The sequence below is a fragment of the Chrysochloris asiatica genome, unplaced genomic scaffold, assembly GCF_000296735.1.
Source record: "Chrysochloris asiatica unplaced genomic scaffold, ChrAsi1.0 scaffold00041, whole genome shotgun sequence".
NCBI classification, from domain to species: domain Eukaryota; kingdom Metazoa; phylum Chordata; class Mammalia; order Afrosoricida; family Chrysochloridae; genus Chrysochloris; species Chrysochloris asiatica.
In genome coordinates, this window is record NW_006408559.1 from 15702639 (window position 1) to 15721192 (window position 18554).

General features: G+C 52.2%; 2 gene segments (V, D, J or C); one reads left to right on the forward strand and one right to left on the reverse strand.

Annotated features, from left to right (window-relative positions):
- Window positions 1-570: 570 nt before the first annotated feature.
- LOC102813649 lies at window positions 571-6014 on the forward strand. The segment is given in 7 exon segments: window positions 571-614; window positions 1015-1109; window positions 1343-1426; window positions 4797-5186; window positions 5579-5596; window positions 5707-5813; window positions 5994-6014. Coding segments are annotated over 7 exon segments (759 nt in total).
- Window positions 6015-17323: 11309 nt separating this feature from the next.
- Window positions 17324-18012, reverse strand: LOC102814021. The segment is given in 2 exon segments: window positions 17324-17622; window positions 17970-18012. Coding segments are annotated over 2 exon segments (342 nt in total).
- Window positions 18013-18554: the final 542 nt, after the last annotated feature.

Sequence of the window (18554 nt, forward strand, 5' to 3'; positions counted from 1 at the left end):
ACTCGGTGGCATAGCTTCCAGCATCACAGCAACATCCAAGCTAGCACAGTACAGCAAACTGACAGACAAGTGGTTTAGATAATAACAGTAATTCAAAACCAATAATAATAAAGGCAAGCATGAAATAAAAATAATAATTAAAAACCACTGAAGATAAAAATTTAAATCCCTGTCTAGGAAATCTCTGCCTGCTCACAGGATACAGCTCTAGACAGGGAGGAGGTGGAGGCCTAGAGACGATCCCACCATGGAGGAAGACCAACCTCTGCCTCTCCCTCCTTGGGTGCAGGTAGAGTCATGAACATGGGATCAGAACCAGCACTTCTAGTAGAGGCCCCCGCCATCTGACTGAGAAGGTAAATATGCTGTGTTTAATATAATTCAGGATAATCTGTTAGACTCCATTAAGTCAGTTCCAACTCACAGCAACCCTAGAGAGGGTCCAGTCCTACCCCACCCTCACAGTTATTCTGTTGGACCCCCTTGCTGCAGCCATTGTGTCAATCTATTTCCTTGAGGGGCTTCCTCCTTTGACTCTACCAAACATGCTCTCCTTCTCCCTCTGAAAGCATGTCCACAGTATGGGACATGAAGATGGTACCCCAGTTTTCCAGGTAAGAGAATTGAGGTGGGAAGGGTCACAGTCAGACATGGAGTAAGAGGCAGGGTTAGCTTGGAGCAGTTCCCTCCGGGCGTACGCACTCTCTGATGTCAGCTATGGCTCCTTTAACCAAGCCAAGCTGGCTCTCCCCGCAAATGGGGGTGACAGTAGGGGATGGGTTTCATGATTGATCTGCCCAGCTCATTCTAGAGGTAACCCCTGAAGTAGAGGAAGAAGAGGGAGGGAGGTCCCCTGGGGGCCGTTGTTAATGCCAATGTGGAAGGGAATTCTTGCAGCCCCTTCCCACTGTGCTATTACAATGAGCTGTACTTTGGGCCAGGAACCAGGCTTACTGTTCTGGGTAAGCAGTGCACCAGGTGGGGGGCTGCTCTCGGTTTGCGTTGGGGTCCCAGGGGCTGTGCCAACGCAGCGCAGCTCACCTTTGGGGAAGGAACTAGGCTGACCGTACTGGGTAAGGCGGGAGCCCGGGGTCCCCGGCGTTCAGCGGGTGGGCGGGCAGATTGGAAGCTGCCTGATCGCCAGACTGCGCTGGGCTCGAGTCCCGGACAGGGGGGTGTTTGTGCCCAGTTTTTGTCCTGAGCCCTGAGACTGTGAGCACAAGATACACAATACTTCGGCGCCGGCACTCGGCTGACTGTGTTGGGTGAGCGAGGACGGCAGGACAGGGAGGGAGCTCAGGGACGCGGGATGAGGGGAAGGGGTAAGCTAGGGTGGGCGCAGGCCTGGCCGGGTTTTTGCACCGGGCCCTGGAGGCGTGTACTGAATCGCAGACCTTCGGCGCCGGCACCCGGCTGACCGTACTGGGTGAGCTCCGGGCGGTGGGGCGGTCCGTGACGGACTCTTGGGGACCCCAGCGATGCACTACACCTGCGGAACCTGGGGCCGCGGACGCTGGGGGTTCCAAGATTCCGCGAGTGGACGAAGGCGGGCCAGAGGCACCTCTTGCTAATGAGCAACCGGGTCCCTTCCCTGCTTTGGGTTGGGAGACCTGGTTGGGGTACTTGAAGTGGGAGGTGCTGGGGGGCGAGGGCGACACTGCGGAGGGGTGCACGTGGCGGGGTTTGCACACTGGGCTGTACCCCTGTGTTCCTATGAACAGTACTTCGGGTCCGGCACTAAACTCACGGTTACAGGTGAGATCGGGACCCGTGTCCCCACCCCACTTAAGGTTATCGGTTATCCGGGAAGGGACTGTCCAAGGCGGGAGGTAGAGTCCGTTCTGCACCACCCCACCCCCTCCCCGCTCCTGGAAGGACGTGGAGGGGGTGCTTCCAGTCCGGGGACATGGGCAGAAGGTGAGGACAGCTTTGGGTCTCTTTTTCTGGGGAATTTGGGGACAGAGTGAGCAGTGGAGAGGGAACGTTCAGGCCTTTGGGAGAGCTGGTCTGGGGAGGGCACAGGAGGGGCTGGGGCTGTTTCATACAGAGGGACAGCAGAGCTGCCTCCTCCCCCAAAGCGCAAGGGACAGGCGTTATTGAGGGGGCAGGAGGATGAGGCGGAACGAGGGCAAACATCAAGTGTGGAGTAGAGACCCCAGACACAGACAGACAGGAGTCAGTAAAGGAAACACTCAAAACAAGACAGGTTTTTTTGCAGATTCAGGTTTAGACACCTGGTTTTAAAATTAGGTTTAAAACTCCTGCCTGTCCCCATCAAGAACCCGGGTAGCAGAACGGTTCAACGTTCTGCTGCTAACCCAGAGGTTGGTAGTTCAAACCCAGTAGACACTCTGAGGGAGAAAGATGAAGTAGGAGCTTCTATAAAGATTTTCAGCCTTGGAAATCCTGTGGGGCAGTTCTGTTCAGTCCTTATAGGGTTGCTATGAGCTGGAATCAACTCAACAGAAATGGGTTTTCATGTTGGTCCCCTCCGCAGCCCAGAGTCCCCAAAGTAGGCTATGCACAGCAATAGCAAAGACAGGGCTGACCCCCAGTGAATGTAGGGGGCCCTCCCCACAGACTCACTCCCTGCCTGGACTCAATTCTGACATGAAGCCCTAAGATCCTCAACTCAGGTAGTACAGTCCTTCCATCCCAAAGCCACACTGAAATGCAGACCCTTCACTTGGGTGATGGAGACAGCTCTCAGGAAGGTCTAAGGACTTTAGAGTGGAGGAATGGGGGGCTCAGATGTCACCTGCAATGAGGACACTCGTAGGACGAGGGATCAAACCTCAACTATGACACCAGGACAGACTCTGCTGACAACCTGAGGCAGGTTGGCCCATCTGTTGTAGCTGGTCAGGAAGCAGGACTCCATGGACCAAGCGTAGGGACTGCTGGGGTCCCTCCCTCCACTCCTTCATGCTCAGTGACCCTGGGCAAGTTAATTTGTGCAGTCCCCAGTTCCCTGCCCTGCCACTTACTCTGGCCCTGGGAATTAAGGTATCTAACCCAGTGCAGTGGCTGGTGCCTCCCTCCCCCACTCACCCTACACAGTCACTGGGAGAGGGGGAAGGCAGGAGGAGCCCCCGTATCAGAGCCAGTCAGGAATAATGGAAGGGACTGGCGGGAAGGCCGTGCCTATATGAGAGAGGCAGGAAGGAGAAACAGCTCCATATTATCGGAGATTATTCAGCCCAAGCTGGGAGCACAAAGCAGAAGACTCTCATGTTCTCATCTATATCTGCAGGGTCTATCCCCGACCCCCTGGTACACCCAAACATGGCAGACGGCTTTGGGGTACATTGGGGCTCCAGCCTCAGTTTGTCCCTCTGGGTCTGTCATTAAACATGCTGGGGCTCAGGAGAGCTTTCATTTTTACAAAGACTGTGTGCCAGGAGAGAGGTTGGAGAAGCAGTCCTACAGGGCTGGTAGTCCCAATCCAGGTCCTTGATACCAGAGTGAAATGACCAGGCTGAGTCCTAGCCTAAGCATGGTCTCTTCCCTGCTTCCATAGCTCCATCAGTGAAGGTGATGAATTTTCCTTCCCCAGTCATGATTTTGTGAACCTGTCCTTGTTTTCTATGTTCCATCATTAGCAGTGTGACCATGAACTCTTTGAATACCATTATGGCCTCCTGTTGATGTTCTCCCTCACCTGATGCCTTATCTTTGTCCTATTTAAGAGTTAATAAGGGGCTCTCTATAATTTATTATTTTTTATGTGGTCAACTTGGCAGCAGAAAAAGGGATGGAGGCAATGAATTCAGGTGGAGGTGTCCAGCCCTCTTGGTCCAGGACAGCCAGTAAAGACCTGTAGGCACAGCAGCAGTTAGCAGGGGAGGGGGAGGCCTGACACAGGGGAGTCAGGACCCAGCAAAGTGTGTGGTTCCAGCTCATGAGGCACATGTGGGAGCCTTGTTAAAAAAGCTACCAAGAAATCCAAGATGGCGGCTTCAGAGCTTGGAACCAAGCTTGGCTCTCTGAGATGGGTCATGCACCTAAGTTGATGCTGGACAAGGTCACACCCATAGAAATGGGACGTGTCCTTTAGAACAGGTAGACTGGGGGCTCATGAGGACCAGACATCTCCATTGTCATGGAAATGCTCTGAACAGAAAATGATGTCTGGAAAGCAGAGGATAAGCAGGGGAGAATAGCGGGACCCAAGGAAAGGAATTGGTCAAGAGAGGAGGCGCGTGGGTGTGGACTTCAGCCCGGAGATACTAGGATAAAGATTGTATCCAGACATTTGGTAGCTCTGGAGAGCTAAGCCACTTTCTAAGAAAACTTGCTCAGAGGGAAATGTATAAAGTTTGGAGAAAAAATGACAAAGAAAACTGTCAAGTCATTATGTTTGAGACATGGGTAAGTCATTACCTGTGTGACCTGAGAGCAGGCAGGAGTCCCTGTGGGCAAAGCCGGGCATCGGAGCATGTGGGGAGATGTGGAAGTGTCCATGAGGTATGTAAACAGAATGCACAAGGACAGGGCAGCATCCGGGACAAAAGGAATTACTGCTCATCATGATGCTGAAGTGTGACCCCAACTACACTCCCTTAACATAGGCACACAGCATGCAGACAGTAACACACATGCAGACACACAACACATACTCATACCCACATACACATGTACACATACACACACAGAAACAGGGACACAGGAACACATCACACACATGCAGACACATAATACATGCTCACATACACATGCATACATATACACACACACTGTCAACTTGCCCCAAGACCCTCACCCCACTCTCTGACCAGCCCTGCCCCACTCCACAGAGGACCTGAACAAGGTGGAACCGCCCAAGGTGACCGTGTTTGAGCCCTCGGAGGCAGAGGTCAACAGAACCCAGAAGGCCACTCTCGTGTGCCTGGCCACCGGTTTCTACCCGGACCACGTGGAGCTCAGCTGGTGGGTGAATGGCAAGAAGGCCCACAGTGGGGTCAGCACGGACCCCAACCCCAAGCTGGAGCATCCCAATGACCAGAACTCCAAGTACTGCCTGAGCAGCCGGCTGAGGGTGGCGGCCACCTTCTGGCACAACCCGCGCAACCACTTCCGCTGCCAGGTCCAGTTCTACGGGCTCTCGGAGGGCGACGAGTGGACCCAGTCAGCCAGGGCCAAGCCCATCACCCAGAACATCAGTGCGGAGGCCTGGGGCCGTGCAGGTGAGGGCATGGGGGCTCAGGGCACACTCAGGCTGACCAGCATGTGGGGGAGGGGGACAGTTTAGTGTGGGAGTGCTGGGGGGACAGGAGGGTCAGGCTGACCAGTCCCTGAGGGGAGGGGTGTCAGGTGTGAACAAACAGAGACTGAGTTTAGACAAAGGAGGGGCAGAGCTGACCTAGCACAGAGGACAGAGGGGATGGGTCAGTTTAGTGTTGGCGTGTTATGCCTCCACTGGCCTTTGTGTCCTGCGGTCACATGTGGTGTCCTGACCCTAAAGTCCCAGGATACTGTGGGGCTGCCCAGGAGGAGGAGTGGTCCCGTCTGGCCATCTGTAGGCTGATGGGCTGTCCTCCCCTAGAACCTGCCCTGCTCACCCTCTCTTCTCTTTCAGACTGTGGCCTCACTGCGGGTAAGTGAGCCCCCATCTCCCACGTCTGGACGGTGCCTGGGGAGCATGGGGTATTGGGGTGGGGTTGGGACCAGAGCCTCCTGCTCAGAGACTGCCTTTGCCCCTCCCAGTGTCCTACCAACAGGGCATCTTGTCGGCCACTGTCCTGTACGAGGTCCTGCTGGGGAAGGCAGCCCTGTATGCTGTGCTGGTCAGCACCCTTGTGCTGGTGGCCATGGTAAGTGGGGGAGAGGGTAGGGGGCTACTGGAGAGAAGGGTGACGTTGTACAGGAACACAAGGGGGTCTTACAGCCAGTCCTCAGCCCTGCTGGGAGACAGGCTGCAATTGGAGAACAGGGGTCACTGGACATGCCCCTGCCTACAGCCCTGAGCTTCTGACCCTGTTTCTTCTCCTCAGGTCAAGAGAAAGGACTCCTGAACCAGAAAACATGCAGGTGCACTGAGCTCCTCCCAACATGTCAGCTGGGGTCCTAACCTCCCCACAACCCTCTTGTTCTTACTGACTTCTCCCCACTCCTCACCTTTCTTCATGGACACCTGCCTCCTCTCTGTTTCCCCCAGGACCCTACTCCCTGACTTGAATCCAAAACAGATGAACCAATAAAAATGGCGTGCAGGCTCAGCGTGACTCGGGGCCTCTGTGGAAGCTGCCCACCCCTGACCACCCTCAGGCTGTGAGGAGCCCTGTTCGCTGGCCATTGCTGCCCTTTGCAATCTTCTCAGTAATGACCACAGACTCCAGTGTCCAGCCCTCCAGGTCCCCAGGGCATAGCGGTCTTCTAAAGGGGGCTGGGCTGGGACCCCCATAACAAGGAAGAGGGGTGCACAAGGGTTAGCTCCACCCACCAGCCAACACAGTAATCCCTGCGTGTCTCCCCAGTTCAGACAGCATTGTCATTGATGGTGAGTCGGGTGACACACATGTCTGTTCACCTAGTCAGCATCGGGGTGATGCTGAGGTGTCCCCAAATGTCCAGGTTAAAATCCTCAAGAAAGCATGTGCATATACACTCTTGCACAAAAACCCTAAACCATGCTTCATCAGCTCTGGTCCGTGGTGATCCCATGTGTATCAGTTGTTGTTAGGTAGCGTTGAGTTGGTTCTGACTCCCAGAGACCCTGTGCACAAGGGGAAGAGGCACCGTTGTCCTGCACAAGTTGTCCTGGGCCAACTTCACAATTGTTCTGTTTGAACCCAATGATGCTGCCACTACGCTAATCCATCTCATTGGGGTTCTTCCTCTTTTTCTCTTACCCTCCACTTTTCCCAGTTTGATGTCCTTCACCAGAGACTAGTCCCTCCTGATAGCATGTCAAAACTATGTTTTTTATGTCAGAATAGAGCAACTCAATACCATGATGTTCTTCTCCAATGACTGGTCCCTCTTGACAACATATTTGAAGTTCCTGTGTGTCAGAGTGATTCAACCACCAGGCCGTTCTTCCAAGGCACCTGGGGTGGATTTGAACCATCAACCTTTCAACTGATTGTCAAAAGGATTAGCCACTGGATGCCCCAGGCACTTCTAAGGTGGGATGAGAAATTAGAACACTGAAGTCTGGAGAGGAAGGGTCCCCCTGAGGCAGGGCACTTGGCCCAGGCACTGGAGTGGGGGACAGCAATGTGGGAAGGTAGGACATCCTCCCATGGGATGGCCAGGTCACCCCATTGTTGCGTGGCCGTGGGTCTGCTGTGTGGGGACCAACTTCTCTTTGGGGAAGTAGGGTTCTGCAGCAGGTTTAATGGTGATGGTCAGAAACTACAAAGTGCAGGAGCCCTGGAGAAAGGAGAAGACCATATAGAGAAGAAAGAATAGGACCGCGAGGGGCCGTGGTCAACAGAAAAGATGTTGGGAGCTTGGGAACTGGGAGAGGTAAAGTGGCCACACTGGGAACCTCAGCTGGACCCAGTGTGATATCACCTACCAACACACAGGCCTTGGGGGAGAGACCACTCCCAGGTCACATGACCAGTTAGCCATGACGCTGGCTGCAGTGCCCACACACTTTCTCTGAGAAATTCTGCTGTCTTCTCATCTCCCCCAGACACTGCCGCCCCATGTTCGTCCCAGGCCCACCCAGGGAGTCATCTCTCAGCCTTGGTCTCTTGCTCCAAAAGTCTAGTTCCTCCTTCTGGACCGAGTCCTGCATCCACACGCTCTTCCTCTTGTGTGCTGAGCTGAGAGAGATGGTGGCATGTCAGGTGGTCACAGAGGGTGCACAGGACCAAGAGCAAAAGAACACGAACCAGCCCTGACGACCCTGCAAACGTGGTCACTCAGTACAGGGGCTCGTAATGCAGTGACAACTGGAAGGGGGTGTGCTGACCACAGTCCTTGTCCCTCTGGGCCATCAAACCTACTCTAGCTCCAAGGCTGATCTAGCATTGTCCCAGTGAGAAATCACGGACAATTCTTGGGCAGGTAGGGCAAGCCTAGAGCAAGCTTATCCTGGAGACCTAGACAAACTTAGAGCATCTCCGTATTTCTAAACCCCTCACCTCACAGGGCACACACACAACTCTGGAAGCCATGCTAAGGGAGAACCCTCCACCCTGTGCCTTTGTCAGATTTTTACAGAAGTGAAGTAGGGAAGGAAACGTCCAGCTGGCCTTGCAATATATATGTATATATATATAAAGATTTCTGAGTCTTTCTGGATGGTCACTTGCCTAGAAGACTCTTCACATCAGCACCATTCCCTCCAGAGATCCTACAGCTCCTTCTCCTACCATGCCAGTCAGCAGACTGTGGAAGGTGGGCAGTGGAGTGGAGAGGGACTGCTGGCCCATCCAGGGACAAAAGACTTTCTCTCTTGAGGAAGTGTGCAAGAGGGCCTGAGAAACTGGAGGAGAGTCCAAGACAGATAAAAGAACACGGAGCTTTAGAACCAGAGAGATGGGGAGATGGGTCCTGATGGTTCCTTTCTCCAACTCTCCTTGGCAGGACCCAGGGAAGAGGGACCACATGGCCTCACCCCTCACTGCCCTCTGGGAGTGGAGGATTGGGGCATAGAGTCTCTATGTGTTTACTTGGGGTTGCTGGGAGAAACAGATGGAGATCATGAGGTGACCCAAACCCAAGTCAATCTATAGCATCACCTGTGTTGTTGTTAGGTGCTGTTGAGTCAGGTCTGACTCATAGTGACTCAATGCATAATAGAACGAAACACTGCCCAGTCCTGTGCCATCCTCACAATTGTTACATTTGAGCTCATTGCTGTTGCCTTTGTATTAATCCATCTCATTAGGAGACTTCCTCTTTTTTTGCTGACCCTCCACTTTACCAAACATTATGTTCTTCTCCAGGGACTAGTTCCTCCTGACATGTCATAAGTACAAGAAACAAAGTCTCGCCAACCTGGCTTCTAAGAAGCACTCTTACAAGTACTTCTTCCAACACAAATTAGTTGGTTCTTCTGGTAGTCCATAGTGATGGTGGTTGGTGGTGGTTGTGTGCCATGGAGTCACAGAGTTCCGACTCACAGAGACCCTGTACAGGATTTCCGAGGCTGTATATCTTCATGGAAGCAGAAAGCCTCATCTTTCTCCTGCAGAACCATCAGTAGTGCATGGTACTTCCAGTATTCTCCTCCTCCACCATAACTCAAATGCTTTAATTCTCCTAAGGTCTTCCTTACTTATTGTCCAACTTTCACATGCATATGAAGCTATTGAAAGTACCATGGCTTGGGTCAGGTGCACCTTACTCCTCAAGCTGACATCTTTGCTCTTGCACACTTTAAAGAGTTCTTGTGTAGCACATTTACCTAATGCAACGCATTGTTTGATTTGCTGCTTCCATGAATGTTGATGGTGGATACAAGCAAAATGAAATCTTTGACAACTTCAACCTTTTCACAGCTTCTTGTTTTTGTTAAGTGTTGCTGAGTTGGTTTTGACTCATAGTGACCCTGATTAGGTTTTCCAAGGAGAAGCTGGTAGATTTGAACCACTGACTTCGTGATTCAAACAGACATTACAGTCTAGTGCTTATCTTACAGTGCCACACAAGGTTTTCCACTTATCATGATGTCATTTATTGGTCTAGTAGTGAGGATTTTTGCTTTCTTTACATTGAGGTGCAACCCATACTGAAGGCTATGATCTTTGAGCTTCAACAGTAAGTATTTGAAGTCTTCTCATCAGTCACTGGCGTTGTCTTGATCGTCCATGTCCACTGACATTCTCTGCCTCCTCCCCATGCCTGACTAGGACTAAGAAGGCCACCGAGTCCAGCAACAACTCTAACTACACCCCCATTTCTTTTACTTGTAACACACTTCCGGTTCCAGAAAGGTGATTTCTGGGTCATGGGGCCCCTGATAGTAGACTTTGCCTGCCCTGTCTAAGTCCAGGCTTGGGCTCCTCACTGCCAACCTGAAGGCTTTCTCTTCCTGAGCTCTCTGATTTCCCAGAATTTCTTGGCGCACCCTACATCTGAGTCTCCCTAAGATTTATGTGACAATATTTTTCCCATCTGGGGCTGTCTCCCTAGTGGGCAGCACATTCTCTGCTCACTGCCTCCCCACAGTCCAGCTCCATGTCTTCGTCTTCCATCTTTATCTTGCGTCAGGAGCACTTGAACTCCTAGGAGTCACTGGGGGAGGCATGTCTCAGAGTTGAGTGACCGGCATTATGAGCAGCAAGAAGGAACTGAGAATGAGTCCTACTTGGAAATGCCTCCCCAGGGGTGCATCTGAACAAGCCATACCTGGGATTGTGTCCCCAGGGACACATCTGAACAAGCAGTACCTGGGATTGTGTCCCCAGGGACACATCTGAACAACCATACCTGGGATTGCCTCCTCAGGAGTGCATCTGAACAAGTCCCACCTGGACTTGTGTCCTTACGGGGGCATCTGAATGAGTCCCACTTAGAATTGTGTCCCCAGGGGTGCATCTGAATTAGTCCCACCTGGATCATCTCCACAGAGTCATCATCAACTTCCTCTGCATGTGTGTCAGCTGTCCTATTGGAACATGAAGCCTGTTCTTCATGGGAGGAGGGGGACTTCATTCCAGAGTTGCTCTGGGCCCAGCTCCACCCCAACCAGAGCAAGCCCCTCACTGGCCCAACAGGATTCTAGGTGTGAGCTGTCTTCCTTAAACCCAGGCTAGCCCACAATCAAACCCTACCCACAGAACCTACCTAGATCTGGGAATCACACACACCCTGGGCATTAAGGAAACAACAGTGAAAGATTCCTGAATGTCTTCAACTCTCCAGGGACTGAGGACATGCTGGGCAGGCCACTTCATCCCTGGGCATCCTGTGAATGGGGCAGGGCTTTTAAAGAATGCATGAACTTCCCTGTAGGGTCCCTCTTGAGTGATGATGGATCTCCTAGATGAGTCTACGCTAGTGTCCATCTTCAGACAGGAACTTCAGTCTGTGGTGAAGCTGAAAGGCTGGAGAAAACAGATGGGCAGGTAGGGCCCTTGTGGTAAAGAACATGGACTTAGGAGCCACGGTCTGGGTGCAAGCCTTCCTTCTGCTGCTTGCCAATTGTGTGACCTTGGGCACAGTTAGGGACCATCTCTGAGACTTGATTCTCCTTCTGTAAAATGGCCTCAACCATGAATCTAGCTTCTTGTGTTATTTAAGTCATACAACCTCATAGAATTCCGTTAGCACAAAACGAAACCCAACCCACTGTGATGGAGTCAATTTTGACTCATAACAGCTCTTTAGGATGGAACAGAGCTGTTCCATGTGATGTCCAGGGCTGTCATCTTGATGGGAGGTATCACATCTTTCTCCTACAGAGCTGCTGGTAGCTTTGAACTATGTACATTGCAGCTAGCAAGCCAACACTTAGTCCACTGTGCCACCAGAACTCCTGAGCGGCATAACAGCATCAGTACATGATGTTACCATCATCATCCTCAGTTGGAGGGCTCTTTTTTCTTCAGGCTAAACATTGCCAGTTACCTCCATTTTGTACTAATACGGCCCCGTTTGGAACATTTCCCTGTGTTCCTATGTTATTCTCCTCTGAGATCATCTCAGTGTGTTTGTATAGTTCTGTCTCCCTAAATGTGTGTTGTCCAGGGCAGAACCGAGCTCCAGGCAGTGCTGAGCTGTACAGGGCACAGGGGCATCCAGCCCCTGGTCTGAACATTCGATACGTCGAGTTCTGTCTGACCCAGGTGACGCTCCTCAGCACATCTCCCTTCCTGGGCTCAGACACTTGTCAAGTCTCAAGATTCATACCCAGTCCATGCCTCCCAAGACAGGTTCACTTTCCTTATCTGTTCTTACAAAGGAGCGCTGGTGGTGCTGTGGTCAAAACGTGGGTCAGCTAACAGAAAAGTCAGTGGTTCAAACCCCCTAGCCACGCTGTGGGAAAACAACGAGGTGGTAGTCTGCTTCCAGAAAGATGGCAACCTTGCCAGGAGGCAGACTTATAGAATGTACCCTTTGATGGTGTAAATTATTATACATGCCTGAGTGTTTAAAAAAATAAAGAGCTAAAATGAATAGAGAGAAATACTGTTACTGATGGTTGTTGTTGTTGTTAAGTACCGTGGAGTCGGTTCCGACTCATAGTGACCCTGCACAGGGTTTCTGAGGCTACAAATCTTTACGGGAGCAGAAAGCCTCACCTTTCTCCCGTGGAATGGCTGGTAGTTTTGAATTGCCGACCTTGAGATTAGCAGCCTGATTCGTAACCACTACACTACCAGAGGACCTTTACCTGATGGTACATGGAGGGGATTATAATCATGGTAATGAAACAAAGTATGTTATTTGTTGAATGTAAAACTGATGATCTGCCCTGTAAGCTTTCAATCAATTCACAATAAAAACTTACAAAAAAATAAAGATGGCAGCCTTGGATAAGTAATGTTGCACTGAGAAAATTGTAATCAGCGAGATGAAACAAAATGTGTATGAATTGTCCATGGTGAAACTGATGATCTGCTCTGGAAACCTTCTCCCAGTTCACAATAAAAAATAAAAAGTGAAAAAAAAAAAAGATAATAAAACGAATTAGAAAAAAAATCTTCAATGCCACCCCGAGGCAGTTCTGATCAGTCCTACCGGGTCTTTATGAGTTGGAGTTTTATTTTTTAATCTTTTTACCAGTGAATTATTAAATGCACAGTGAGACAAATTATTTCTAAACTGACAAGACAACCGCGCTGTGTTCTGTCTGAGAGCCAGGTGTCCTAATGTAAGCATTAGCTTTAGGACCCTCTCTGTCCCTGGCAGCCTCTGGACAGCTCATTTTTCTTCTCTGCTTCCTGTGTCCTCCTCCATGTCCTCCTCGAGGGTGAGAAGATTGGTCAAATGGGGCCCTTCCAGATCTGTCCTCAGAACCAGGGACCCAGAGCAACAAGAGGACAGTCCCTCAGGGTCTTAGACCCCCAGCCCCATACTCTGCAAGTCTGTGACAGTTTCACAGGAGACCTGAGTGCTGGGGGAGGACAGGGGCATCTCAGACCCCAGTCCACGTGAACACGTGGCACCCAGCTCGGCGCCTGCTCCCAGGAAGGAGAGGAGGACTTGCTCGAAACCAGGCGTTTACATCTCCAGTGGGAGGTGAGGAGGCTCAGAGGGTGAGGCGGTGTCTGCAGCTCCTCTGCCACCACTATCTGCACCACCATCAGCTCCCACCACCTACAGCCACCTGCCGCCTTGGGACTCATAACAGGATGCGGTCTGACCTTTGTGAGGCCCTGGTCCCCAGCCGCCCACCACTTCCTGCCCCTCCACCCTGCTGCTCTTTCTCCCCAAGTCCCGGCAGCACCCCGGAAAGACAGAACCGAAGCGGAAGGGAAGAGGGCCCTCTGGGCTTAGGTGGCTTGGTCCCACCTGCAGATCCACCCCCCTACATCTGACCCCTACTGAAGGTGCCTGAGCCCAGAGAAGACCCTCTGAAGCCCCACCCCCGTATGACCCCTACTGGAGATGTTATCAGAGCTCAGAGCGGTTCCGAGGATTTAGGTGCCTTGGACCCACCTGCAGGGTCCCCCCAGCCCCCCTCATCTGACCACCACCGGAAGTTCTACTGGAGCTCAGAGGGACCCCCGTGGGGGGAGGGGTGGACAGCAGCTGTCTAACTGCTCTGACCCAGGTGGGCCTTCAGATCCCACATCACTCGTACCCCCTCCCAGCATCCCTCACATGCCCCCGTTTCCTTTGACTCATAACGAGAAAGCCCGTGAGCCACAGGAAGGAGGCCCTGAGCCCCACCTAGCTGAACAGGGTGTGGACCCAGAGGCGGATGTCAGCGCCCACCTGGCTGCCCCTCTGCCTGGGTCAAGGGCCCTTTCTGTCACATCTGGGTAAGGGGAAGACAGCGTGCATGCAGAAGAGGACCCCAAGGAAGACTGGGGGTGACAGGATGCAGAAGGCGAAACCCGCTCAGCATCACTTACAGGGCTGCAGCAAGCTCAGCCCAGAGAGTGGGTTCCCACACACAGCGCCCCTACAGGGCTGAGAAGAGCTGCTCCCAAGGATTTCTGGGATGGGAATCATTTCACAGCCTCCCCTTTCTTCCCTCATAACTCTTAAGTTGCTGGTAAGTGCTATGGAGTTGGTTCTGACTCATAGCAACCCTGGGTAGTGTTTCTGAGAAGTGACTGGTGAGTTTGAACCACCAACTTTGTGGTCTGTAGTCCAGAGCTCATCCTACAGTACCGCTCTAGGATTCCTTATACTTCTGGCAAAAACACACCAGGCCACGGCAGGTTGGAGTGCTGCCAACTTCCCAACCATGACTTCCCCGTCACCTTTAAGCTGTCTGGACCCCATCATCTTTCCCTGCGGAACAATCCCATAGGGGAAACTTCAGAACACTTGGTTCTGCTGGCTGCCCACTTTGAACCCTGGGTTTTTCACATGTGGCTATGTGGGGGCCCCAGGAGTGGATGGTCATCTCCTTCAATTGAAGAATCATCCCTGAGATAGATGGGGGGCTGGCACAACTCCAAGTCTACACATACATGTGGACACCAGGACTCCCAAGGCCAAGGTACAAACGATGTGCCCAACTTCCTGGCCTAAGAGAGCACACTTGACAAGCCCCCAAGCTGGTATTCTTTGTCCCTGGATTTGGGGTAACTGAGGTATCTGGGTTCTCACTTCTCAGGGAACAGGATTCTTCTGCATGTGAGGGGCAGATCAGATGGAGGACAGCAGGTGAATGCACCTGCTCTCAAGCCTGCTATCGCTCTCTGCACCATGCTCTGTTCATCTGACAACTTAATAATTCTCACAGCATCCCTCGGGCCCTTCATAGTCCACACAAATGACATCCCTGCTGGGAATGCCACTTTGCTTATCCAAATTAAAAACAAAAACCACTCACGGTGACCCCACGTGTGTCAGACTAGAACTGAGCTCTGTAGGGTTTTCAGGAGCAAACCACCAGGCCTTTCTTCCAAGTGCCTGTGAGTGGGCTCAAACCTCCAGCCTTATGGTTGGCATCTGAGTGCACTAACTAAATATTAACTGCTAAACTGCAAAACCCAGATAACATGCTATCTTCTTGGAGACATTTACAAAACTCTTCGGTGTGTCTTACAGGAATGACAACTCCATTTCAACCCTCCAGCTGACGAGTAGCTAACAATTGACGGTGGTAAGAAGAAAGAAGGGCTCTGAAGCTATAAAAGACCAATCGATTATTGATATCTGCAAGGAACACACGTCGGACACAAGTTCCATGAATTTTCCATCCAAGTTAGCATTTATTAAGGTTTACTACACCATTTATCATTTACAAATTTTAAACATCATTATTTCATTTGAGTAAATCAAAATATGTTGAAAACTTAAAGGGAAGCTCATAACAGCTGTTGAAAGTTAGATCCTAAAGTTTTGTAGACACGTGTTAACATGGTTGAAGGAGCAGGCAGAATACAAGAGGGAAACTAGCAGAGGAAAGAGGAAGGTAGCGAGAGACACAAGGAGGAATGCAAGAGTTAGAGGAACTAGAAGGAAATCCTGTTAACCATTAGTACATGGAGGGGAGTGAAATCATTGTAATGCAGTAAAGTCTATGATTTGTTGCATGTGAAACCAATGAAAACTTCACTCATTTCATAATAAAGAGGTTTTTTAAAATGGAAAAAAAAAAGTTTTTTTCTGGGGGGCCCTGAGTCAGTCCCAACTCATAGCAAGTCTATGGGACAGAGAACTGCCACATGGGATTTCCAAGTCTTTACTGACTCAGACTTCCACATGGTTCTCTCACAGAATGGCAGGTGGGTTTTGAACAGGTGACCTTTAATGTAATAGCCAAGCACTTTAACCACACCACTGCCAGAGCTCCTTAAACCCGGAAGTAGGACTTTATAAACATCATTTCATTGAATACACATAATCCAGTAAGGTGGCGTTGGTTGGGACCCACCAGCCAGTTCATGAGAGCAGTCTGCTCTCTGAAGATGACAGCTGTGTGGGGCAGTTCCACACTGTTCTATGTGGTTGCTGTGAGTTGGAATGAAATTGAGGGCAGTGGGAATGAAAAATGGATGGAGAAAAGGAAGCTGAGTGAGTGGGTCTAGTAGAGAAGTTTTACAGGTGACCGTAATGAGAGCCAGCAAGACCTCATTACTAACTCAAGGTTATTCTGGACTCAGAACACAAGTGACTCCACAAACCAGGTATCGCCTTCTAGAGTTGATGGGGTTTTGTCTTAAGACCAGGATGCCAAGTAGTGCCCAGCGCCTGATGGCTGTTGGATGCGTTTGATCCTTTGCTGCAGCAGGGGCCTTTGGATCTGTGGAAGACTCCCTTCATTTCTCTGTGCCTCAGTTCCCTCTGCAAACTGAAGTGAACAAATGTTTCCACTGCCCCATATTCCACCACCACCATGGAGAGTACTGACCCGACTCATAGCGACCCTGTACAGGGTTTCCGAGGCTGCAAATCTTTATGGGAGCAGAAAGCCTCATCTTTCTCCCGTGGAACAGCTGATAGTTTCGAACTGCCGACCTTGAGGTTAGTGGCCTGAATCATAACCACTAAGCTACAGGAGCTCCTTACTGCCCCAGATAACAGCATTTTAAGACAACTTGTGCCCTCTGCTGGACGGGAAGGGGACATTGAAAAAGAAAACCCATTTAAGAAACAGGACAGGTTGGGGAGTTGGGGGAGCCGTTGCCAAGACAACCATGGCCCCTCCCATCCATTCTCTGGGGCCTCCTCACTCCCTTCCTGTCCAGCACTTGGTTTGCCACGGGCGCCCTCTTCCTTAACCCCCGAACCTTCTTCTCTAGGTCACCACCTGTCTCTCAGGTGGCTTTCCCTTTCTCTACAATGGAAGAGGCGGGACCCAGGAGATCAGGAAAAATCAACAACACCAAGGATCAACAACCAGAGTGTAGGTTTCCAACAAAGCTTCTCTTGGAAGAGAGCGAAGACAGCCAGCCCTCTCAGTGAGACCTAAGCAAGAGCTCACATGGAGTGGTCAGCATCCTCCCCCCTGCCGCGTGCACCCACTGACCCCACCTCCACCCCCACTCTCCTTCCTCATCCGCGGGACTCCAGAAGGTTGGAGTGTAACCTGGTACAGACACCCTGCGTGCGGGGACTACACTTCCACCCTGGAGTCTTGGTCGTGCTCCCTGAGGACCTAGCCAAGTTCTCTTTGTCCTGGCTCGAGTGGGTGGGTGGTCCGCACACGACTAGAGTCAGACTGTCACTGACCTCTGTGGTCACAACAAGGGCCCTGGGGACAGCGGGTTTTTGCACGGCGGTGCGCGCTGCGTGCTCAGTGTATGTCCCAGGCACAGAGGTAAACGCCGGAGTCCCCCGGCTGTAGCTTGTCTGCGCTCAGGGTGAACTCGCTGTCCTGGGGCCGGGACGCCGAGAGGTGCCCGGGGGCCTCGCTCTGTATGTCGCCCACACCAATCGAGTAGAAGAGCATCTGGGGGGACCCCCCAGCTGCCTGCCAGTACCAGTACAGGTTGGGGTTCGATGTCCCGGTCACAGAACAATGCAAGGACACAGGGCTGCCCACACGTCTCACCAGGACGACAGGCCACTGTCGAACGGTCCGGGCGTCAATGCCTAAGGGCAGAGTGAGAGACCACTTAAAGGGCACGGAGCCCATCCGGCTTCATTCTTCCTGGATCCAAGGTCCCAGATGCCCCGGGCCGGCCTCCAAGTCAGTCCTGGGGCAGCGAGAGATAGGGCAGCAGGCGCAAGGCGAGGGGACACGGGAGATAAGACTCCTCCCAGGGGACATTGGCCACCACCAGCACTAGCCTGGAGAGTGAAATCCCACCAGCATCCGGCTGGCGGCAGCGGAGGACGTGGAGAGGGGTCACTAGAGTCAGCCACAGCGGCCCTGGGGCACACTGGGCCGCAGGCAGTGTGGGTGTGGGGGTCTAGTCCAAAAGGAGCTGGACACCCACCTAAGAAAGTGCCCAGGAGAATAGCAAACATGAAGCAGGACATATTCGAAGAGGGCTTTGGGATCATCTCCCCTGGTCCCCACAGAGGTGGCCAGCCCCTTTCTCCCGGAGACTCGCGACCGTGGAGTGAAGGGAAAGCGTTGCGGAGCTGGGGGCGAGGCAGGTCTGTCTGAGTGCCCTGACTCACCGTGCCCCACCCTGGAGTAGCCCCACCAGGCCACGTCAACTCTCCTGCATCAAAGGCTCTACACTGGGGTCCCGGAGCAGAAACGTCTGCTAAGAACCGAAGACTCTCTGGGGCCCCCGTGAGGCCACAAGAGGCTCTGCAAAAGCTGGCTCAGGATGCGCCCCCTGGGAGCTAGAGAGCAGATGTCCACGGAGCAGGATCCAGAGGAACTCCTCCACATGAGCACCTGCCTCCTCTGGTCCAGGGTGGGATGGGTAACGGACGTTGGCAGCGGCAGTCTCTGCTGAATGGCGTCACCAGGTGGGGTGGGGGATGTAGACCCTGTCACAGGTCAGAGAGGCTGGCACATAATGACTGTAACTGTCTGTAATAGCCTCCTGTGGCCTCACGGGGGCCCC